We start from the raw sequence: 25,545 nt of genomic DNA, 5'->3' as shown, positions 1-25,545 counted from the left end.
GATAATGGAAAAATAACACTAACAAACTATGTCCTTAAAACTAGATTGTCACAAAGTGCAAAGATGAGATTAGAGTCGTCATATACGTCTAATACTGATTTAATTAAAGACATCAAAACACACTTGTTGACAAAGCATTCTGCCGCAAGTTTATCAGTTGAATTACATAACGCAAAACAAAAACATAAATCAGTGAATGAATTTGGTAAATCAATCGAGGAATTACTGGTCGATTTGACAATAGCGCAAGCCGATGGAAATGTCGAGGCAATGAAAATTCTTAAAGTTGCGAACGAAAAACTGGCAATTCATGCTTTCGCGAACGGACTGCGAAGTCACGATCTGGGAACTGTCATAAAAGCTAGGAACTATAGCGCTTTGAAAGATGCTATAACGGGAGCTGTAGATGAGGAATGTACGGGAGGTGCAACCTCTTCTTCGCAGGTGTTTCACATGCGAGGGAACTCAAAACTTAATAATTTCAACCGTACGAGTCGAGGATTTCAGCAGAATAATAGGGGAAGACCAAATTTCAGTACCGGACAATTCAATAACTCACAATCGAATAAGATCAGAGGAAGTAGTTTGCATAGTAAAAATAATTTTAGGGGTCGAAACCAGGGACATTTTCGCGGAAATTTTAGAGGGCGTTGGAATAATCACAACAACCAAACTTTCAGTCCATCTCGAAGAGGGTTTTTTATGGAAAACGCTCAGGATGCTGAATTAAACAACCCTTCCCCGCAAGCTAATCAGTTTTTTCGGTCGAGTCAGTGAGAATGTAGGTGATTATAAGGTTTTAAGTATGAATGGTCTTAATTATGTATGTATGAAAAACGGAAAAAGTGAGTTGAAATTTTTATTGGATACGGGTGCTTCGGTAAGCGTAATTTTTACATCATGTATAAATAAAAATCAGTTTGTTGATACGACAAATAGAATCAAAATAAACGGCATAGCGGGTTTTGTCTTCACGCAAGGCTCGGCTAATATTACATTAGAACTATCTGACGTTAAGATAGGTCACGAATTTCATGTGGTGAATGACTTTGGTAGTGATATGAATGGTGTTATTGGGTCAGATTTCTTTGTCAAGCACTCTGCAATATTAAACTACGAATTATGCACATTCTCTATATATATAAACAATCGGAAACTGTCGATTCCACTGCAATCCAAGTATGAAAATTATATAACGATTCCACCAAGGTGCGAAATTATTAAATATTTGCAAGTACATAACTCAGATGATTGTATTATCATACCAGAAGAAATTTCAGAAGGTGTTTATACTGCGGGAATTATCGCAAAGCCTCACAACCACATTATACCTGTTAAAATTCTGAATATTACGGATAAAGAGGTACACTTGAAAAATTTTAGGCCCAAAACTGAAAATATTTCAGAATTTGATGTTCATACTTTTGGAAACACACACTTTTCAGTTGAGCGTATAGATAAGTTACTCAACTCCATAAATACCAAAGGTCTTAATAAGCAGGAAAAAATAGCTATTGATAAAATCTGTGCAAAATATGCGGACGTATTTCGCTTTGAAAATGACCCACTGACGGTGACAAATGTCTGTAAACAGACCATACATTTAAAAAAGGATGCCATTCCGGTATACGTAAAACCATACCGGTTACCGCATTCGCAGAAAGCGGAAATAAATAAACAAATTGACAACATGCTGTCAGAAGGAATTATAGAGGAAACAAGGTCCGAATGGTCGGCACCATTGTTAATAGTACCGAAAAAAGAGGATAGTAAGGGTAATAAACAATGGAGGATAGTTATCGATTACCGTCTGTTGAATAAACGCATTGAGGATGACAAATTTCCATTACCTTGCATAGATGAAATTTTAGACTCACTCTCCGGAGCGATGTACTTCTCACATCTTGACTTATCTCAGGGCTATTATCAGGTTGAATTGGATGCAACATCTAGAGCTTACACAAGTTTCACAACCGATAAAGGTCAGTATCAAATGACGAGATTACCGATGGGGTTGAAACTGAGTCCAAGTGCTTTCTCTCGAGCGATGACCATAGCAATGTCAGGGTTAAATTATGAGAGATGTTTCATTTATTTGGACGATTTGATAGTTTTCGGGAATAATTTGGAAGTTCATAATCGGAATTTGGTAAAAACTTTGCAGCGATTGAGACAGGTCAATTTAAAACTAAATCCTTACAAATGCGAATTCTTGAAAAAACAGATATTGTATCTGGGTCACGTGATTTCATCTGAAGGAATATCTCCAGATTTTGAAAAAATACGTGTTATACAGCAATTTCCGGTTCCAAAAGACTCGAATGAAACTAAACGGTTTGTAGCATTTGCGAACTATTATAGGAAGTTCATTCAGAATTTCGCGGATATCGCAGCACCGCTTAACAGATTGTCAAAAAAGGGTGTAGTATTCGCTTGGAGCGAAGAATGTCAAAAAGCATTCGAAACGCTAAAGCAGGCGCTGGTACAACCACCAATTCTCGCATATCCTGATTTTTCGGAATCAAACGTTTTTAAATTACGTACCGATGCCTCAAATTTGGCTATCGGAGCAGTTCTGTCAAATTCAGATGATAAGCCGGTGGCGTTCGCCAGCAGATCGCTGAATAAAGCTGAAGTCAACTATTGTGTGATAGAGAAAGAATTACTTGCTATTTGTTGGAGTGTGAAAAAATTTCGTCCTTATCTTTACGGGAAAAAGTTCATTATCCTTACAGACCATAAACCATTATTATATCTTTTCGGTATGACGAATCCTTCAAGTAGACTAACGAAATTTAGGTTAACACTAGAAGAATATGATTTTACAATAAGTTATGTTAAAGGAAAAGATAATGTAACGGCTGATGCATTAAGTCGTATAAAAATTGACTCCGACGAACTGAAAGAAATGTCAGTTAATTCCTGTCAAGTCATGAATGTCGTGACAAGGGCACAAACGAAGAAATTGGGCAACAATTCACGGGAAAAGTCCAATATCTCTTTCGATAACAGGCCTGATCATCCTGGTGTCGTAGAATTATTGAAACCACCTAAAGAATTTGTTCAGTTGTATCCTTTGTCGAAAGTTGAGTTTCAAAGAAAAAAACGTTCTGAGTGTAAAATAAAAGGGAATATATTATATGATGAAAAGGCAAATACTATTTATATGAATCAGGATGAATCTCGATCAGCGACTGCATTCGGTGCATCGTTGAGAGACCTGAAGGAAATTTGCCAAGAATATGGAATTCCAGAATTAGTTATAGTAAAAGAAGATAGATGCGCATCGTTATTAAAAAACATTTTGGAAATTCCCAATGAAATTCGAAAGGCAGGTATAAAAATAAATATAATAAAAGCTCAGCAACACATAACTAGGAAGGAAACCCAGCAATTAATTTTGAACGATTACCACATGTTACCAACGGGAGGGCATGCTGGAATTAATCGCATGTATAACAATATTAGAAAACTTTACTTTTGGTCTGGTCTCCGAAAGGATATCGAAAATTTTGTAAAACGTTGTGATGACTGTCAGAGATATAAGTACTCAAGACCGCATCGGCAACCAATGAAAATAACCACAACGGCTACCTCAGCGTTTCAGAAAGTTTTTCTTGACTTGGTGGGCCCTTTAGACCAAGACAGGGAAAATAACCGATACATTTTGACGTTGCAATGTGAGTTAACAAAATTCGTAGAAGGGTATCCATTAGAAAATAAAGAGGCAGTAACAGTCGCGAAATCATTCGTAGAAAATTTTATTTTACGATTTGGTATTCCAGAACAAGTTGTGACAGACAGAGGCACTGAATTTCTAGCGTCGACCTTCAAAGAGTCGTGCAAACTGCTAAAAATCGAACAGCTGAATTCAACGGCGTATCATCACGAAACCATTGGAGCATTGGAAAACACACATAAAAATCTAGGTGATTATTTACGCATACATGCATCAGAGCATCCAGACACCTGGAGCTCATGGATACCATATTGGTGTTTTGCATATAATAATACAGTGCATACGGAAACTCGGTATAGTCCATACGAATTGGTTTTCGGCAAAATGAGTCGAGTACCATCGAGCATTGCTACACAAGTCGACCCTGTATATAATTTCGATGATTACCCAATTCAGTTAAAATTTAGATTGCAAACAGCTTGGAATGACGCGAGAAATAATTTAATGGTATCAAAATCGTTACGAAAACAAAAACTAGATATTAAAATTAATCCTGTTAATGTTAGGATAGGTGATAAGATATTAGTAAGGAACACATCTTCAAATAAGTATGATCCTATCTTCAAAGGTCCTTATATTATAGTAGAAGATAAAGATCCAAATGTTGTAGTTAGAATAGATAATAAGCTGGTAGAAATACACAAAAATAGGACAAAATTGTTTATTGAATGAAAAAAAAATATTGTTTAAAATTTTTTTTTTCGTCATCGGAGGGAGATGTACTGGTATAGCAAATAATGTGGAACAATAACAAATTGAGAAATAAACAATATTCTAATTAGAACACCTAATACGTGCCAGGACAGCTCTTTTCGATGTATGCCGATCTTATGTTATTAAAACATTATGTAACATTGAGATAGGGAAGGATTACGACGAGGATCATGTAATTGAAACAAGGTAGATCAATTTGAGTTATTCTGAATAGAGGAAGTTTTTCTACGAAGTCGTTTCATTCCGTTCCTTATAAATGAACCTGAAGTGAGTTTATTACATCATAAAAAAATATTCTCATGGCTATATCTGTTGATATAGGGTGTTTTTTGTGACTGTTAGCTGTGTGAGTTTTCGAATTTTTGAGTTGTCATAGCTTTGTTAATAATGAATATTTTTTCATGAAATTTTGGTCACACCTGAATCTAGTGGCGTAGTGATTTTTTCAATAGAAAAATCGCTAATAGGAAATCCCGATTTTCGACAATGAAAAAATATCGTAATATGCCCTGAAACTTTAATAAACATTTCAAATTTTGTCCCAAGGTAGACCTTTTAGTACTTGACATTTCAAAAAAAAATTATTAAAATCGGTTTACAACTTCAAATTTTAGGGGGGTGTTTCCATTAAAAATGGGTCACACTGTATATATATATATATATATATATATATATATATATATATATATATATATATATATATATATATAACAAAATTAGTTAGCTCCTCAACTATATCATTAAAGGAGAACTGTCGGAAGTTAGGTTGCACTATATCGTTTACTTGAACTATAACCCCAAAGATAATATGTTGGAAAATGAAAAGTTGGGGTTATATGGCATAAGCTGTGAGGTCTGTTACAAAAATATATCGGTCAGACTAACCCAACCATTTAAACTAGTTTCGAAGAACACGCAGCACATATTCGATTTCGAAGACCAGAAAAATCTAGTATCGTTCAACACACCTTGGAGAACGTCCACGGAATAAATGAAAACTGTCTGAAATTGATGAGATCGGTACATGACACTAAATTTTTGGATGCATTCGAATGTCAAGAAATAGCAAAGTGTAGCAAGATAATTATGAACAGTGGCAAAGGGTCCATTCCAAACAACCCATTGTGTTTCTTTTTATCATTGACTTTGTTAAAATTTGCAGGTATTTTCTCGGGAAATTTTACCACAATTTTCTACCCGATATCATTAATGTGTATCGTTAAATATAAATTGAAAGTTTTAGAGTTAGAAATTAGTTTTCCTCATCTCATGAATACGCCAACTTGGTTGGTGAAATGAGTTTCGAGTAGAGTATTTCATTTCTGGTCGATGAGATGCTTGATTTAGACTGAAGATAATACATTTGCTGTAATTGAAAATTATTACGTTTTATTTCCATTGAATGAAATATTTACCTGTTGGGTACTTTTCAATTTGAGACACCTAAAATGATATTTGCCAGAAATGACTTCTCTTCTACGTGTGTTGTTTTTATATGGAAGAAATATCTGTGATTGATTGGCACTGTGATTTATCAGCACAATTTATCGACAAATTCTTATTAGTATTTGTTAATAATCATCTCCCTAATAAATGAATTTGGTCGATACTTGATGAAAATCCTTTATAATGTATTTAAATGAATCTTCACACTGAGATTTTCACTTGACAGTTATTTTGTAAGTTTGTCATTTCTTACATATAAAAAAGGAGTAGAACTTCGAAAGAGTGTATCTTCTCCACTAACACGCAATTTAAATTCTAAACCTGGTAATTATGCTAATATCTAAATTCAAAATTCAATCTTTGAACTCACGAAGAAACATCAAATAGAAATACCAACCTAAAACTCACAATGCTTCTTAAATGGCCGTTTTCTCAGAATACAAAGGAAGAAGATGAGATTGGCGTTTGACAAGCTTAGTTCAATTTGTCGACTCGTATAAAGTACTCCCCTTGAATGTACCTCTCTTTTTCAGAATACCTAGTTGGTGAACAAATTCTAGTTGCACCAGTAATTGTGCAGGGAGCAACATCAAGAAGAGTATATTTACCAAAGGGTAGCTGGAGAGATGGAAATAATAATACGGAGTACCAGGGACCAATATCCTTTGAGTATGCAGCTCCAATAGATATATTGCCCTATTTTATTAAAATTTAAATAGTCATGCAATTAAAGTGAATTCACTATTTTGTTAATTCCCTCCTGCTATTTCAATCCTCTAGACCCATCACATAAACGAAGTGTTCTTCTGTTTTGGTATAGATGAGAAAAGGTACGAAGACGGGATCAACAGAAGACTCAATCCTCGAATATCGAAGATGAACGAGGCTCCCCACGACGGTCAATTGTAAAGTCAATCTTCGACATTAACTGCCGAGCGAGATTCGTCTTCTGTCTTCCACTGCAGCTTTCACTGCGAGGCAATTAGAGATGTGCTTGTGATCCAACACCAGACGGTGCTATTTCAATCTACCAAGGTCTCATCAGTGGTACTGAGCTGAACCACTCAACTCTTCTAATAAAAGCCTATAAGTTAGTAGATCGAGATGTCATTATCTATACTTTCAGGCAAATCCTTTTAAGGACAGTTGTCTGGTGTTAGATAACAAGCCTTGCAGTGAAAGCTCATTCGGCGGTCGATATAGAAGTTCGAGTTTGTAATTGACCTACTTGGGAGAACTTTTCTTTTAGGCGTGACCGCTTCAGAACAGTTAAGTGGTTCAGCCTAGCACCACTGATGAGATCTGGATGTAGGTTCGAAAAGTTAGAGTAACAGAATGCATAAAATGCAGAGTTGAGATGGAAATATTTACAAGCAATTTTCATGCACACAAATTAATTTATTCTGAGTCAGTCATTTAAGGCGAAAACAAAATACATTTCATATTAATTTTTTCAATATGACTGAGTTTTTCCTATGTCAAACATTCGCATTTTATACATATTCTGATTGAGTTGAGTATGAATACTTTTCCGAATATGGAAAATCACAATGCCCCATCGCAAAAGAAAAAACCCAGTTTGTTTGCCAAAAACTTCGTTTCTATGAAGGTTACAAAACTTGAACTTATCCTAATCTATTCTACTATTGACAGTTTGTAAATCACGTTATTCAATTCATAAATCATTTTATATTCATCCAACCTAATTACAGTTACGTAATTCATTCAGAACTTGTACCATTCACTATTTTTTTTCGAAAAACTTAATGATTTGGCACTAGCGCATTGTAGCTTGAAAAAAATTATATAGGATTGTGTAGGAAAAAAATGAACCATTTCAATGGTAAAAAATTTAAATAGATATTCCTTTGAAAAATATTTTTTGCTATTGAATGAAAGTAAGTTTGTGTGGAGGAAATCAGAGTTTCTCATCGACATTCAAGGGAGTTTTTCATAATCTGAAAAAGATAAAAATTGTAATTGACAATTATATGCAGGTGTAGAAATGGCAAACTTTTCAGTTCACTGAATAAAATCAGAGCATTTCTCACAAAGAAAAACAAACTATACTGTTGAATAGTTTGTAATTGAATAAATACTCATTTCAACGTTCCGGAGGCTAAAATCTGCATCCATCTTCAGAATTGAAAAAATCAAATATATCTTGCAGTGTGTTTATTCGTTTCATTTTTAAACTCCCTCGACAGATGTCAAAGAATAGATACTAATAAATAGTATATTTTTCTCTGTGAAAAAAATTTTTAGTTTACGCAGTGAACTAAAAGGTTTGCCTTTTCTATACATGTATACATTCATCAGCATTATCGATATATCGAGCAAATTGCACTGTTGTGACACTCGGTATAAAGAATGGAGAATATTCAAACAGAAAATCCAAATTCAAAAACATCAATTGAACAACCTTTTCAAATAAGTATTTATCATACATAATGTCTGTAAAACCAGAAAAAAAATATCCGAAACAACTTTCGATTAGCAAAATGAACTACATTTGTTCTCTGATACTGGAATTTCTAAAATTGTTCTTTCAAATATTGAATATCTTATCAATCATATATCTCAATATTACTATCAACTCTGAAGCTAGGAGTCAAAAAAATCATCAGTAATCATCAAATAAGGCTTACTGAAATGAATACAGTCATTTGTTCTCAAAAATTGAGATGTTTGGTCCTGACTAGTTAGAGAAGCAAAAATATCTGAAAGATACTGGATCTGGAAAGATACTGGAATTGACTATAATGAATTTTGCGACTGATATTGTAATAGTTCAATGTACTTTCCAAAATCAAGTTATTTGAAATACTTATCACAATTCATCAAAACTGAATACATCAATAATTTCCACGTTTTGTTTTGATTTTATTCAAATTATACATTGTAACCTGACATAAAAATGGAACAAAAGAATAATAGTTAGTAGTTCGAGTGAACTGGAAGTGTTGTATTTTTTGCTATTTATATCAACTGACAGCAGGAAACGGTAAGTGTCGAATGTTTTATTAGGTGTGTCAAAAGTTTTGTCCTTTTTCATGAGTCTACTTTAAATTGTATTCCTACTAACCAATTTGATCGAAATAAGCAATATTTGAAACAGTGCACTTTTGTCAACGAACAACTCCATCAGCACAAAATTTTTTTGATCAGGATCCGATGAAGTCGACGAAGGCGGTTTTTGTTTGGTCTCGATTGGTGAAGGTTTTACCGGTGAGAAAGTTATCAAAGTGCTTGAAAAGATGATAGTCAGTTGGCGAGAGGTCTGGGGAGTATGGTGGGTGAGGCAGAACTTCGACGCTCAAATTGTTCAATTTTTGGACGGGCGTTGTCGTGGAGCAGGTGATTTATAAAACGTGCGGACGGGCGTTGTCGTGGAGCAGGATCAGACCTCTTCTGTTGACCAGTGCCTGCTGCTGCTGCTGATGCAATTTTCGGTACATTTTGTCGATTCCCTCACAATAAGATGGTTTGGCCCGGTTGCAGAAAGTTATAGTGAATCAGACGTTGACCACCATACAACAAACTATGGTCTTTTTTGGTGAGTTTTTGCCTTTAAGGAGTGCCTGGGTGGCTCATTGTTTTCCAGCCACTGCCCTGAACGTCTCTTGTTATCGTAGAGGGTTCACTTTTCATCACACGTGACGATCCGATGCAAAAAAAGGGTTTTTTGGTTGCGCAAAAGCAAAAAAGAGCAGACCACGAAACGTGACAGTTTCTGTCGGTTGTTTAAATCGGGGGGCACCAACTTTTCGAGCTTTTTGACCTTTCCAATGCATTTTAAACCATCAAAAACCGCATGGGAGCTGACGCCCAGTTCATCTGCCATCCCACGCAACAAAATTTCGCAAAACAACGACGAACAATGCATTCATAAACACTCTCATTGCTAAATGCCTGATTCATTTTTTTAGTGTGTTTCTGCAGCGCTTTGGTTCAATTTAAATTTGTTGAGCAAAATTGGCCAAATGTATAGAGTGCCAAATCCTCTATCAATCAGTATATACTACGACACAGTAGAATAAATATTTATTCAGATATGAAGTTACAAAAACACATGTAATCCGAATGAATAAAACTTTTGATACAACCTAATACATCCTTTGAGAAAGAATGGCATATAAGTCGAAACAATCACTCGAGGCAAACTTCCAGTTTTGAATTTTGACCAGTTGGCAATTTTGTTGAACAATGGTCTTGATAGTTGTTAATTGATATACAGCGAATTGCACATTTATAATTTGTTTGACTGTAAATATAAACCTTAAAACTGTAACTTAATTATTTCTGCACTAAAGTATGATCAAACATTCTACTTAATTTTTAAAGAAGTTTATTATCGTATGTTCGAACTAAGGAAAGCTATTACATTGTTTCATTTGGGCTAGAAGTTTATTATATTATAAAAACTCCTGGGGAATAGAGAATGCATTGTTGTTGAATACGGGGTATGCATATTTTGTTTCTTCTGTGGTAGCTATGAACATCATGCTGGAATAGAACAAAGTATGGGGGAGTTGATCTTTTATGTTTTGAATATGAATATTATTGAAAAATAAACCCACCCGTCTTCTACTGATAACCACTCCACTCGAAAGCATTGCTAAAATAGCGGTATATATATATTACACCTCAAAAGAATGTTCCAATCCTCTATTTTGAAACTTCTGTAGGAACGCTAAAGAGTTAGTAAGTATCAAGCATTGTTAATGATACAGAAAAATATTAAAAGTATGGTTAGTTATTGTTTTGAAGAATGTAACCGATGTTTTTAAAGGTGAATTGAAAATAAATTTAAAACATTTTCTAAACCGATGCTTAGTGATAGTAAAAATTTGGGTCTATGGTTTGGCTCTGACATCTGAGTGATTTACAATGATGTCAAGCCAATTTTCCCTCTACTACTGTTACAGTGTTTATACGGCACAGCGCTGTTACTAAGTAACTCATATCTATTGCAAAAAACACAAAATTCATATCTGAGGTTATTTTATGAGGTTCTATCAGTGCATAGATGAGAACATTCGGCTGGCTCAGTTTGAGAAATGTGTACCTGCATCTATCGACAAAAACTCATAAAATTGTATTAACGAATAAACCTGAATGATTTGTTTAACAGACTGAAAAGTTTTACTCTAGTGAATGAATTTTGTACCCGTAACACTCATGTTTTAGTCATTCTTAAACACAGTTTCATATAATTTTGCAAAACTGTATCTTTAAACATATTTGTTTTTCGAAGTTATTCTATTTCATGCAGTTGTGATTATTTTGTGTACCAGATCGGATGCCAATTTTTTTCATGCTTGAGAGCCGTCTGACTTGTTCATTTCTATCTAGTTTCCAAAAATTACTGCAGCAAAGACTTATTTGACTACAGTCAGATGTTTGCCTAACACTTTTATATACTCCATAAAATACTGACTGAATATCTATATAGTGATGGGAAAATCTTACCAGAAGTGAAGATTGAGAATATGAGAACTAGTGTTTTCTAATTTTAGTGGTTAGAGATAATTTTCCAGTCTAAATTTCTGAAATGAAATTTCTGAAATGAAAAACCAAGCTACAACCTCAGTTCAAAATTCAATGTTTTGTAGAGGGGCCACAAAAATCGATAGTATTATTATAACTGTGAATTTACAGTTATAAGTGTGAATTTCCAGTTATTGCAAAATTCACACTCATAACTGAATTTGTGAATTTGTCCTCTTAAATTATCAAATTCACAATTATAACTATGAATTAGAAGTAGGGTCTGTAGTCAGCAATTTCTTCGCATGAACGCTTTCCACACGGCACAATACATAGTAATAATAATAAATGGTAATATAAAGAGTTGTAATAATAAATGATTGAATATGCTTTGATTAGGGTAGGTTACAGATTACTTTTCGTTTCATCAACAATCATAAGCCCAATATTTTTAGGCAAATGAATTTGCAATAAATATATAGTGTTGATATTTATTATGCCATGTGCAAAAGGTACAGTCGAGAAATTTGAGATGTTTAGACGTCAATGAAAATTCTCAGTTATAAGTGTGAATTCACCGTTGTAACTGAATTTGTCGATTTATAGTTGTAATTCCTTCAGCAAATAATTTCATAATTTTCGATTGGGAGCTATTTTCTGTTCCTCAGCTGAAAAATAATTGTTTCCAAGTTTTTTACAATTTCTTCCTAATATTTTTTCTTTTAAATAAAATGGCACACTTTTAATTGATTACTATTACGACCTACATAAGAAAGTTCACAAAAATTTAATGAACATTTTTTGATAGTACATTGAAAATTCCTTCGGAAAAATATAAACTGATTCTCAATATTGCCGCGAACAAAGAAGGTTGAGTCAAATATAGAATTTTGAAATTAATTTTTTTCAATATTTCTCTGGAGTATTCAAATTAGCCACAGTTTAATGAATCTACGATGACTTATCATTCACAATATCCCCGTTAATAAACTGATAATGATATATTCTCTTACAAAGTGTCGTGGCTCCTTCGAAAAGTAAAAATATGGATTTCTAAATTATCTAATTCACAATAATATTTTTTTTCAGATATGAAACTCAACCTGCTCCTGTTATTCTCGTTCTTCTTCATATCTACTGCTTCAGTGCTAAAACCATCTTGCGAATTTCTCAGTGATGAAAACTCTTATATATGCAAAAATATCAAAGAACAGTTCCCAAAATCTAGAGTATACTTTGGAACTTCAAACCTACAATGTAGACAGTGTCAAGTCAACACATTTTCTGCAACCACATTTCCATATGAAAATAGCCTGATATCTCTAAATATGTCGAATAGCGAAATAGAAGTTTTAGCTCCTGAGGCGTTTTCATTCTTCGGAAATATTCAATATCTATATTTAGATAACAATATTATTAAAAATATTTCTGTGAACGCATTCAACGGTCTACGACAACTCTATCAGGTTAATCTGGATAACAACCTCATCGTGGATTTGATACCTGGATTTTTGAATGGATTAGAAGTGAATACGCTCTCAATGTCCAATAACAAAATTAAAAAACTACCAGCTGATGCGTTTCAAGGAGTCTTGACTCTATTAAACCTAAATCTTGAAAGTAATCATATTCACCATATAGACTACAATAGTTTCACAGGATTGGATACCATAGAGAATTTGGAGTTGCAAAATAACAAGTTATGCTATTTACCAATCGGTATTTTCAGAGAGCTCACAACACTCCAGTTTCTTAATCTAGCCAACAATAAACTCACCAAATTTTCGATGGGCACTTTTTCTGGTTTGAGGTATCTACAAAAGTGTATTTTGGCGAATAACTCTATTCAAGTGTTTGAAGGAACGGAATTATTACCTATGCAGCATTTGAATGCTTTAGACTTAAGTGGAAATTCCATTTACTATTTGGACTCTCACATGCTTATGTCAAGTGCACCTACTATAAGGTTTCTACACATCAATGGCAATATATTTTCTTGTATATTTCTTACTAATGTGATCCAGTATTTCAAAGAAAAGGGAGTGACAATTGTGACGGATATAGGAAAGTATGACATCCAAAATATTCATGGTATTGCATGTATTGAAGATTACGTAAGGAATGTAATACCTAAAGATCAGTTTTTCAAAAAAGCTCTTGAGGAATCACAAAGATCTGTTTTGTATTGCTGATTTGTATACTCTGGTATTGTATTAAAGGAATCAATCAAGCACATATTCTATTCGTCATTTCTAGTTCATTTCCCAGAGATAAAAAGTATAAATAGCCAATATTCAACAGAAATCTTTTTTGTGGAGGATATCAATATTTTCATTTCCTCTTTTATAATCTTCATACAGGTGCAGAAAGGCAAACTTCTAGTCATCCCCTTAAAGTTACTCTGTGAATTCAGTTAAAATCCCCAATGAAAACGTTATGAATTTTCATCAAGTAGCCAGTTTCATCACAGAAAATTTTCCCTATTAAAAAAAGCTGAGAATTTCATCAATACTTACTTAGAAGAAAACGAGAAAATTGCGAAATATATTTAATTTTTTTCAATTCTAAAGAAGGAGACAGATTTTGGAGCCCAAAACGTTGAGATGAGTGTCAATTAAATTTTTTTTTGAACAAAAAATATAACAGGAACCTTCGGTGTAGAATAAATCCAAATCAAGCAACCAAGTTGGCGTCTTCATAAGATGAATGAAATGCTGATGCAATGAGAAATAAGTTATAATGAATTACAATAAAGGAATGTATCCATATAGGTCATACAAAATACACTTGAACATGAATTGAAGGGGTTATAATTTTAGGAGTGATTAATTTTTGGGAAAGAAAGTTTTTGGCTTTCTACTACTCCATCTTGATACAAAAAAAGGATGAGGGAATCTTCAGAAGAAAGGAAGGAAGTAATCAATTTAAAAATGAGTAACTCTATACATGGATGTGTAGATCATGCAAAGAAGTAACTTTCAGACACAAACTGATAGAAAGTCCTCTTGAAACAGCTACTTTCATATAAACATTGAATTACACGAAAGAAAAGATTCTTTCGAAACAAATACTTCCATATGAACACTGAATTATACAGAAGATACTTTTCTCTATTCAGTTTATATTTTAAACATTCGTTGTGGAATAAAAATCAGATATCATTCACATGACTTCTACTTTAAATGAATGGTAACAAATTGCACTTACATAGAACACTGTCATCCTCACTGGTATACATCGATGTTTCGCCTTAAGACACTTCCCTAAGGCTCTTCAGTATCAAATTGGATAACATTATAGGAAATACACACAATTCATTCATGAATTACGATTTTGAATGTCACGGAATAATCTTGATCTGCTTATGTCATCGATGACATCGTAATGACATTCATTCACCTATATGATTTAATCCCAGCCAAGAGGAATCTTATTTGAAATGAATGGGTTATATTTTTAGGAGAGATTGATTTTTGGAAAAGAAAGTTTTTGGTTTTCTACTACTCCATCTTGATTCAAAAAAAGGATGAGGGAATCTTCCAAAGAAAGGAAGGAAGTAATCAATTTGAAAATGATAGAAGTATTTGTTTCAAAATAATTTTTTCTTTCGTGTAATTCAATGTTTATATGAAAGTAGCTGTTTCAGGAGGACTTTCTTTAAGTTTGTATCTGAAAGTTACTTCTTTGTATGATCTACACATCCATGTATAGAGTTACTCATTTTCAAATTGCTTACTTCCTTCCTTTCTTCGGAAGATTCCCTCATCCTTTTTTTGCATCAAGATGGAGTAGTAGAAAGCCAAAAACTTTCTTTCCCAAAAACACATGAACATATATTGAGGCTACTATTTATTTCAATTATGCAAATATGCTAGAACTTCAATTTATAAAAATGCGTGCGACATGAATTTTATCAATGAAAAATATTTGAAACTTAAGCGTTGCATAGCCCCGCATATATTATACTCAGAAGAATGTATATTTCAAAGCTTCTACCAAAATTTCAACAATATTTAAAAAAGTAGTATTTTAAGAATAAGTGGAAAAAGTTAGTTGTGTGTAAGGCAGTCACTAGATTTCAACATTTTCTTTGACATATGACGTATCCCTCACTTTTATAAAAAAATCAAAATAGTATTTGATTGCAAAAAAATTGTGATGTGATCGAAACACGTGTCGAGGTGTTGAAATAACTGTTTGGTGTTACGATAAAACTCCAGTAATATTCTTTACGAAAAAAAAATGTTAATAACGAACGCAACGCTGACAGTACGATAGAAAACAACTTTTCTGATTTCTAGGGTCAAATCGACAGATGCAAATGAAACAAATATTAGTTTCGTAGAAATTATTACAAAATTTCAGATGCTGCTACTGAGTAATTATGATTCCATACAGACATTAAAAAATTGTAATAAATTTTGAGTTTTCTACGTCATCCTGTTTTCTGAATTTTATCTATACATTAAAAAAACATTCGAAGAGTCTGTCATTTATATCACATCACTTCAACTTCAGGAAGCACACACTTTCTCTTCGGCTATTTTAGGTATTTTACAACTTTTATCTCCTTTCAGAATACTTTGTATTTCATCAAGAGTCTTTCCCTTTGTTTCTGGTACGAAGCATATTGTGAATACAGTAATGAAAAAGGAACATACTGCAAACACATAAAAAGGTGGATACAATCCGTATACGTATGTCATCCACTGGTAAAGTTGTAAAGCGATGATTCCTCCTACAATAAACATAGCATCTGACATAGTCATTCCAAAAGCTTTCAAATCCGTAGGAAAAATTTCTGCAGTAACAACGATGGGAACCAGGCCAATTCCAATTTTAAAAGCAGCTGCATATATCATGACAGAAACAATTGGTATCCAACTGACGGTCATAACATCGTATCCCGTTTCTTTGAAGTGAAAGTAGACAGCAATTGCTAATAAGCATATACCAGTTATGAAGCTGGAGAATATTAGTAGAACTTTTCTGCCATATTTATCAATTTGCAAAGAAGCAAAAGTAGCAGCAGCCAGCATCAGAACTGAAAACAAAATTGCTGCAATAGACGAGTCCATATATACTGATCCTGCTGATTTTAAAATCAGATGCAAATTCATTAAAATCACTGAATAGGCGCACAAATGTTGACCAGCATTCAAAACTGTCATTATCAAAATTGCCTTTCTGTTACTGCCGACAGTTATCAAATCTGTCCATTTTCCTTTATGTTGCTGTTGCTTCTCTAATATATCAACCATCTCGCTCATTTCTTTAGCAACATCAATATAAGGTTTATAGTATTTGAGCGATTCCAAAGATTTTTCAGGTTTGCCCTTGTACAAAAGATAGAGAGGAGATTCTGGTACTCTGGAAAATGTTAAGAGCTCTACAATGGCGACTCCTGCCCCAATAATAGACGGTACGTAAAATGGTAAATAGGGACCAACACAGTATACTATCACACATCCAAGAAGCATCATTACATAAATTATACTTGATAAGAAACCTCTGATTTTCTGATCCGCTATCTCAGCCAAAAACATTGGAGCAGCTACGAATGCCATATTTCCTGACATTCCACATGCAAATCTTGCTACGAAAATGTATTCTATTCTGTTTCCAAGAGCTATTACAATCCATGCTATGAAGACCACGAAAGAAGCCAGCAGAAGAGACATTTTTCTACCGATTTTGTCTACGAGGTAAATTGTTACAGGCAAACCACAAAATGATCCTACCAAAAGCGCGGTTTCCAAGAATTCCGCTTCATATTTTGTTGTTTTTAAATGGCTGTCCTCGCTTATAAGGTATGGAATGAAAGGAGCTGTCCATCCATATGTCATTCCATCAGAAATAGCGAATAGAGTTCCTAGAATGAAATAGAAATTGACTTTCGTATGACTTCGTTTTTGAACTATGATTAATTAACGCAGAGAATAATAAAATCAGTTTTCTAATCTTTTTTGGGACATTTGAAATCAAAACTTCGAATATTAGTGTTTTTCAGATATCTTTAAAACTACCGAATAACATAAAATTAATACAACAGAAACACTTCTTTCTAGCATTAAAACTTTTAACATTCTCTCATCTAAGCTATTTATACTATAATTCGAATATTTTTCTTGAAGTACCAAAAATCAAATGAAATGAACTTAATTGTCGTGAAAATCGATTAAATAAATTTATAAAATTGTTATTAACACTCTGACCCATTACTTGATAAAAATTAACAAAACCATCTATGATAATAATTATAGAATTTTCGCAATAAAAGACGCCTTTTGCTACACGGTAGTTTCATCAGATAATTATTATCAGGGATAGTTATAAAATTGTCATTTTCTGAATAAAAGCTCATCTTCTGAACAATTGAATATCTAACTCTCATCTACCTACGGGTTGTAACCCGACTCGCGGACGAATAACTTTTCTCTCTCTCCTGATATCAATGTGGAATTTTGGTGGTTCAAATGATACCACAATTCGGATCGATTGGATCAAAAATATCTTATAGCATTTTCAATTTCAACATGTTTTGTGAAGGCTGCGACCACTAAAGCATTTGCTCTGCTCCCATGATCTAATGTGAAAAGACAGCCAGTACTTCCGCTCTCCCAACTGTACACTTTTGACAGATATTTCAATTTTATGTTAATGGCTCGTTATATTATTCAGAAAGATTTCTGGGTTACCAAAACTTTCATCTAATGAAGACCCCCTTATGATGCAAAATAAAAATTGTGATTTCAGTCGAGAGTGCAGCTTTCATTTCATTTCATTTCATGTTCTGGATGTGATTGAAACAACAAGGTATAACGATGTCATATTTTAATGTTATGTTATGTAGATATATAATTATATCCCTATTTATGTTGTTATTATGTCTGAAATAACGATTTTCAGGATTTTGCACAAATTTAGGTGTAGATGACATCAAAATTCTGGTAAAACAGAAATCATTCCGAAAAATATAATGAGCCATCATGGTGCCATTGAAAATAAAGTTGTCATGAAATTGTAAAACATACAGGATGTTTCGTTTGAAATTCCAAAGGGAGGATAATTTCCTGTGAAACTGAAAATGCTACAAAAATATTTTTGATTGATACCAAGTTATGGGGGCGAGCCTGAATCGGTTCACGCCCGGAATAGAGAAGTGTGTAAAAAATATCTTTAGATAAAAGGGTTAGGTATAACTATCTTCAAATGACTATTATAAATATTTATTTTCGAATAATTTGTATGGAATTTCGAATATAATGAATAAAAAATATCTTATATTGAAACTAAATTTTTTGAAAGAATATATCTACGGTCCTCAGAAACAAAGAGTAATAAGATAAAAGGGTTGATTTCAGCAGAATTTTCATCGAAGTAAATCTTGTTGTGAATTTTTATTTGAATCACTCAGAAAGTAATGATAATTATAGCAATTTAGGTCTATATTCATTGGATTCTTGGAAATAAAAAGAAATAGCAGAATTCAGTCAAAAACACTTACTGATTGAGAGAATGTTTCATGAAAAGTATTTTCACAAATGTCCTTTCAACGATTGGAAACTTTAAGTAAGAAGGTGGATTGATGCTAAAAATATTCTGAAGAGAACTAATGTGGATAGCGATTTTTATACTGTCGTAATTTATCCAAAGAGCAAAGTAAAAGGGTTGACATCAGTAGAAATTGAATATTTTGATTTATTTCACTCAAAAATTTAATAACCTTCCATATTTGGTTGCCAAAAATCTCCAATAATATAAGTCAATATTCAATGGATTCTTAGAAAACTGATTAAGAACTGAAAGAAATACCTAGAATCGGTCAAAAACAATTTCTGATTGAAAAAATGTTTTATATTTTTTTTATTTAAGTTATGTTTTCAATGATGAAAAAAATAATGAGATGAATTCCAATGATCAAAGCGACGATCACAAAAAGATATTTACAATGGCTTAGGCAACTACTTAAAATATTCAGAAGAGTATAAATGTGTTAGTGGAAAACAGGGTACAATTTCGTTATCTACCCGAAGGTAAATATTACTTCAAACCAAGGTAGTCTATTTATGAGTTTGTTTTTCAACATTTCTTTGGCTTGGAGTTGTACAACGAGTATTTTTTATCAAAGAAACATATATTTTCATTTCGGCATTGTCCTATATATTTTTTCAAATTTCAATGTGAAATTACAGGTGTATTGTCTCAAAATTTCCATTATAGTGTAAAAAATTGATAATCATTATCATGGATGATCTCCATAACCATTTACTGTTGTTCTAGAATACAAACAACGTATTTTTTAAATAATCAGTTTTATTTTTAACTTTATTTACATTCTCACCTGATATTGCGGCAAAAACTTGTGGAAAAGTCCCTTTGAAATTGGCTAAAAACTTTGTTTTCTTTGTAATTTCACTTGAACCCATTATGATCCAGCAACATTAATGGATTGAATCATCAGATTCAGATTCTCTACCAGCAGTTATCAACTACTATCAGTACTTTCATAAAGCTTCCAAACTGTTGTGTGAGATAATATAGGTCTGGCGGTTCATAGAAGTGTTTTTATAACAAACCATGTTGTATGAATAAAGTCCAGTCATGACAGTTGTTGAGAAGAATGAGTACATTTGAAATATCCTGCTAGACGAAATTTCAAGGAGATCAACGTTAGTAGTTGCAGGACACCAGGAGATATTTTATTCATTAGACACTTTTTGTTCTCATACTGATTCGAAATGCTTTCCACTCATTATTCTGAAAGCATAAACTGTCCAATGGATAAAATATTTCATAGTGTTCTGCAATTATAACTTAAAAGATCACTACCACATTGAACTCCTAGTTCAAACTTACTCATTCCTAACGATATTATTGCAATGTGGATTGTATGTCGGAAATAGCCAGTGAATTCCCAATCCAATATACAACTTTTCGGTACGGAGTTACTTATTGTTAAGAAATGAAAAAACCTGAGGCTGTGGATGGACCTCAGGTTCGATAGACAAGTGACCCATCCAGGGCCGTCGCCATGGGGGGATAGGGGGGAGTTTCCTCCCTGCTTTTTCGACTTGGGAAAAAGTTGGGAAATTTTGGGCCGTGAAGATTGAAAAAAATAATAGTAAAAAAATTAATAAAAATAAAAAAATTAAAATGGGAGAAAAGAAAGGAAGAGGTAATAAGAAAAGGAAAAGAACCAGGAGATGGTCGGGATTTCCCAACATGCATAACTTGGAGATCTCCTACTTTGAAATTCTGATTTGACTGAAAACTACAAAAAAGTTTAGTTTCTCCCAAGTAAGAGAACAGTCCTGAACAGTCCACAAATTTTTAAGTGACAGTTTTACGAAATTCACAATTTTTCGCTGTTTTTTCGAGTTGGAAAAGTTGGGAAATTTCGGGCCATGAAGATAGATAAAATAATGGTAGAAAACAATAAACAGAATATCGTTTAAGTGTTGATTCCTTTCATTTGTATTGAATATTCCTATACATAGTGGATATGGTGGAAGACAAAGAACCTTGGTCCAAAGTAGAATAATTCCCATTATTATTCTTATTATCACCAAAATTTATTTTTGTTTGTGGATACCCTAACGGGCATATGCATTCAGCCAATCTTTGGATAGCTAAGTAAGAAAATTAATATATTATAGTAGTACCTAATCCCTCGGCTTTCATTTTTTCGAAAGTTGGGAAATTTTGCTGGTGGGGTTAGGAAAATTTGGATTCCCTCCCCCCTGGTTTTTCTTTTCACTACGGCCCTGGACCCATCTCTCTAAAACGGTATGAGAGCATTCTCAAACGGAGATGATCCTCAAACTTAGTAAAATTCTCATGCTTTCTTGGATTCTTATAGCTGTACAGTACTCATATCAAATTGACTCTAGTTACAATGCCTACAACTTTATCTCAAGAAAACTATATAATGATCTACCTCAGTGGTGCAGGTATTTCTCACTTCAAAATACGACTCCAAGAGCAGCTTTTAATTCACAAGATTGTCCATTTGTGCGCGGGTAAGCTGCGTAATTTCCAGGAAGTACTGGAATATACCTACTCGAATATACCTACACAGTAGGTTAAATGGACTGACGCCTATCAGAAAACAATTACTCCCCTGGCTAATACCACGAAGCGCGTTGGATTATATCCGACAGGCGTCAGTGTAGGAATCTTCACAGAAAATTTCCTGCATATGCAATTGACAATACAACTGAAAGAGTCGACCTTCAATTTTGGAACGGGCACACTTGAAGGTCGATTCTTTCAGTTGTATTGCCAATTGCATATGCAGGAAAATTTCTGTGAAGATTCCTGCACTGACGCCTGTCGGATATAATCCAACGCCCTTCGTGGTATTAGCCAGGGGAGTAGTTGTTTTCTGATAGGCGTCAATCCATTCAACCTACTGTGTAGGTATATTCGAGACTGGCTTGAACGTTTATATTTCATTTCTTTCTGACTCGCCTGCAATACTCCCCGGCCCTCTTGCCAACCGACTACTATTGGAGCACTTCGACAAATTTCTCACTGGTAGAACCTTCGCCAATCAGAACCAAGCAATTAGGGGCTTCGTCGACTTCATCGAATCCCGAGCCCGCATTTTTTCTGCTGATTGAGTTTATCGATTTGTGTTACGTTTGCAAATGTGTACTGATTCAAATGGCGATCATTTCGATTAAATTGAATAAGTATTCACTGAGATATTACAGTTAGAAATGGACTCATAAAAACGGACAAAACTTTTGGAACAACCTAATACTACAATGAATAATAATAATAATATATTTATTCCTTAATCGTAAATACAAACTGAAAATAAACATAAGATCATGTACGACAAATTGAAATCGTTAAGAAAAATCTGTTTTTCCATTAACCAACTGTCGCTTCCCTAAGATCCACAAACGTCAGAAGTCGAAACTTGTGCAAGCTGAGGACTAACGAGGTACTACATTTTAACGTGCGAGTCTTAGCACGTGAAACAATAAAATAAATCGATTGAAATCTGATAAGTCTATTACAGTTTTTTTCATGTTTACAGTTTCTCCGTATAAGGTTATTATTCAAATCTATTCTGCTGTGTACATAATGTCTGGGTAAACTTATCAATCCTAATTTTTTTTTTGAGCAAGTTATGAACTTTAATTTTTTTATTCCTTTTGGTATCTCGATAAAAGTTTTGGGCCTACACATACAAAACTTCTTGTACCAAGGGTTTTTTTCATAATAGGGACACCTACAATATCGACAGTTGCTCTTATTTCCCGATTAAATTCTTTTGATCTCAACCTTTTTGAATTTTTGTTACAGAATGGTACAACATTTAGATAATTTAGTTGTCTAATATTTAATAAACCTGATGATTCATGAAGATCATCGCTGGGGTGACTTTCGAATTTTAATGATTAATTTTTTTGGATCACTTCCTTATTGGTCACTACATTACCTCACACTAAGATTCCATTATCAATTAATGATTGCACAAAAGCGCAGAGCACACTATCACTTTTTGATGCTTTTGACAAAATTTTTTTTCATAAATTTTATTGAACAGGTAAGCTCTTGGTTCAAATATTATTTCATCTATCCATAATAATACTTTGAAATATAACGTAATTATTATCGTTCATTTTAAAACATTTTTATGCAATTCAATTATTGTTTTTATAAAAAATGAACAATAGCATTTTCTGATATTATTGTTTCATCTGTTCTTTCTTTATCATTACCAATTTTTATGGGTTTTTAATGTCTTCTCTGTTTTATAATTTTTCAGTGCTTTGAAATAAACTTCATAAAAGTCAGTTCATAAAAAAGTATTATTTCAAGTTGCCCTTTTTTTTCGATGACGGACTGGTGGTCGTGGTAGTGGACGAAAGTGCCGATGACGTTAGTCCACAAAGATGTCACATGGCTTCTATGTGTGTTTTGACTCTCCATTGTGTGAAGTCAAACATGATGTAGATGTGAAAATTCTATCAAAATGTGAAGTGAGGGCTCCCTTTATTCACGCCGGTATTGTATTCATGCCGGGGTGGTTCGGATAACCTCGTAAAGGGGACCACATATGTGAATTTAAAAATCCGAAGATCTATCTAGGAGGAAGCGACTAGTAAAAAGTTATTCGTTTTTTTTAAAGAAAAAATGATTGAAAAACGGTAGCAGTATTGCTTGTAGCAAGATCGTAGCGCTCCCGACGAAGCTCTCGTCAATTATTGACAGAAGGATCATGGAAAAATACGCCCGAATGAAAAGTAACGACCATCAAAAGTAAAAGAGTGAGAGAGAGAGATGCAATGATCACCTATATAATTATTCCATACGACAATAATTAAGAAAAGAGAATTGAAACTTTCTATGTTTTTTACCACTTTTATTTGTAACTAACGTTACTCCTTATAGAAAGTTACAAATAGAACTGGCAAAAAACATAGCAAGATTCAATTCTCTTTTCTACATTATGATCTCCTACCCTGTAGTAACGGCTACATCCATCAATTTATTCCATACGACCTTTGACCAAATTATAACTTGATGTGAATTGCTCAACAGTTCATTTTATGTAGAAAGGATGCAAACTAAGGAAACAATTATTTTTTTTAAAGCACATATTCAATTACAGCGTGAAGATAGATATCTATTTATAATTATTCAAGTAACAATCCATAATAATATGATGATCACCATCGTTTCATCAAGAACAATAAATTCATCGCTTTTGAAATTAGCGAGATTCCAAAATTTCATTCTAGCATAAAAAATGTTTTATAGGTATTTGATACTTTTCTATGGATTCGAATATCTTGTGAAGGGGCAGGCCAAACTGACCTGATCAATTGATGTTCCTGTTTTATCAGGAAAAAATATGGACTCTATATATCCCGCTTGCGTTTCGTTCGTTTTCAAATGAAATGCTTCCTGGACTATGAAATGTTATCAACTGTTTGTCGAAATTGATGAATATTATTATAAAATATAATTTCGTCAGATATCATCAACACAAAATATGTTTTGAGACATAAGTCAAAAGTTACGGTAATGAATATGATATCACATAAGCTCGGGGAGGTAGAGTAAACAATAAACTGAGCAAAGGATTTATTGTTTAAGTCAACTAAATATTGAACTATAATTCTATTGTTATGTAAAAAAAAATGTTTCGTTCGTAACTTCGTTTTTCGTGTCTTCACTTTTTTCTAGTGATAATAAGTATGATAAATATTGTTTATTAATACTGACAAATTGGTTAAGACTTCCGCGGCCGATGTTTTCAGTATCACTATTTTTGGGTTTGAAGGCTGTTGATTTTTGGAATTTCTTCCAACCCGAGAAACAGTGATAGAGTTTATTAATATTATTTACTTTTATTTACTTATTTTAACGATCAAGTCACTTTATAATTAAGTTTACATATGTTTACTTACATCATAATTTCCAGATCATTTGAAAAATGATAAAGATAGATTCAACACCAGACAGCGCTGTTTCGACCCGCCAAGATCCCATCATCGGTGATAGGCTGAAGTACTGATAAGACCTTGATGGGTCGAAACAGCGCTGTCTGGTGTTAGATCACAAGTTCATCTAGTTAGTTGCATGACAGTGAAAATTGCAGTGAAAGACAAATGACGAATCTCGTTCGGCGGTCGATGTTGGCTTTACAACTGACCGGCTTGGGGAGCTTCGTTCATCTTTGATATTTGCTTATTGATTTTCTTGTCGATTCTATAGATGGTGTCTTTAGGGCGGATGTGTCATAACCTTTATTCAATAAATCAAGCATTCTAGGCTGTAGATTTCAAAATCCTATAAATTGTTTCATTTTGACTATAATTGATTCTACTAAAAGGAATTCTACCAAGAACGGCTTTCTGTAAAGTAGGTATTACCAAGATTGCATTATTAAACTCTTTTTACCTGCTGGCTTTCAGTGTAAAGTAATTATCTGACAGTTATAATTTATTACATACTGAATACAACACAAATATGCCATTTCACTGCTTTAAAATATTTTCTAACACAATTTCCAGTATGAATAAATGAAAATATGATATTTATAATGATCCGTGCAGTCGAAACAGATATGTGTATCCATATAATTGCTAACGTCAATTTTATAAAACTTTCAACTAACACTTTTCATTTGT

The 25,545-nt window shown here is 33.4% G+C and overlaps 2 protein-coding genes across 3 annotated transcripts in view; one reads left to right on the top strand and one right to left on the bottom strand.

The window, feature by feature from the left end:
* LOC111515974 (myogenesis-regulating glycosidase) overlaps window positions 1-13,624 on the top strand; it is a 55,411-nt gene extending 41,787 nt beyond the window's left edge. Inside the window, exon 11 of one of the 2 annotated variants that reach the window (XM_074169940.1) lies at window positions 12,479-13,624. In XM_074169940.1, coding sequence (XP_074026041.1) covers window positions 12,479-13,581 — 1,103 coding nt within the window. In that variant the 3' untranslated portion in view covers window positions 13,582-13,624. Of the gene's footprint in view, window positions 1-6,432; window positions 6,653-12,478 lie in introns of those variants that run through there. The other variant, XM_074169941.1, reaches the window with a different exon arrangement.
* Window positions 13,625-15,722: 2,098 nt separating this feature from the next.
* LOC111510544 (facilitated trehalose transporter Tret1) lies at window positions 15,723-19,892 on the bottom strand. Its single transcript, XM_023166466.2, has 2 exons — window positions 19,734-19,892; window positions 15,723-17,261 (listed from the first exon to the last, which is right to left on the bottom strand). The coding sequence occupies exons 1-2, from the start codon at window positions 19,816-19,818 to the stop codon at window positions 15,904-15,906; spliced, it is 1,443 nt and encodes a 480-aa protein (XP_023022234.2). The 5' UTR covers window positions 19,819-19,892; the 3' UTR covers window positions 15,723-15,903.
* Between the last annotated feature and the right edge of the window lie 5,653 nt (window positions 19,893-25,545).

The sequence above is a fragment of the Leptinotarsa decemlineata genome, unplaced genomic scaffold (assembly GCF_025532065.1).
Source record: "Leptinotarsa decemlineata unplaced genomic scaffold, Ldec_3_MD MMD2_P_RNA_scaffold_6, whole genome shotgun sequence".
NCBI lineage: Eukaryota > Metazoa > Arthropoda > Insecta > Coleoptera > Chrysomelidae > Leptinotarsa > Leptinotarsa decemlineata.
The sequence above is the reverse complement of the archived record's forward strand: the minus strand, read 5'-3'. Positions and strand labels throughout refer to the sequence as shown.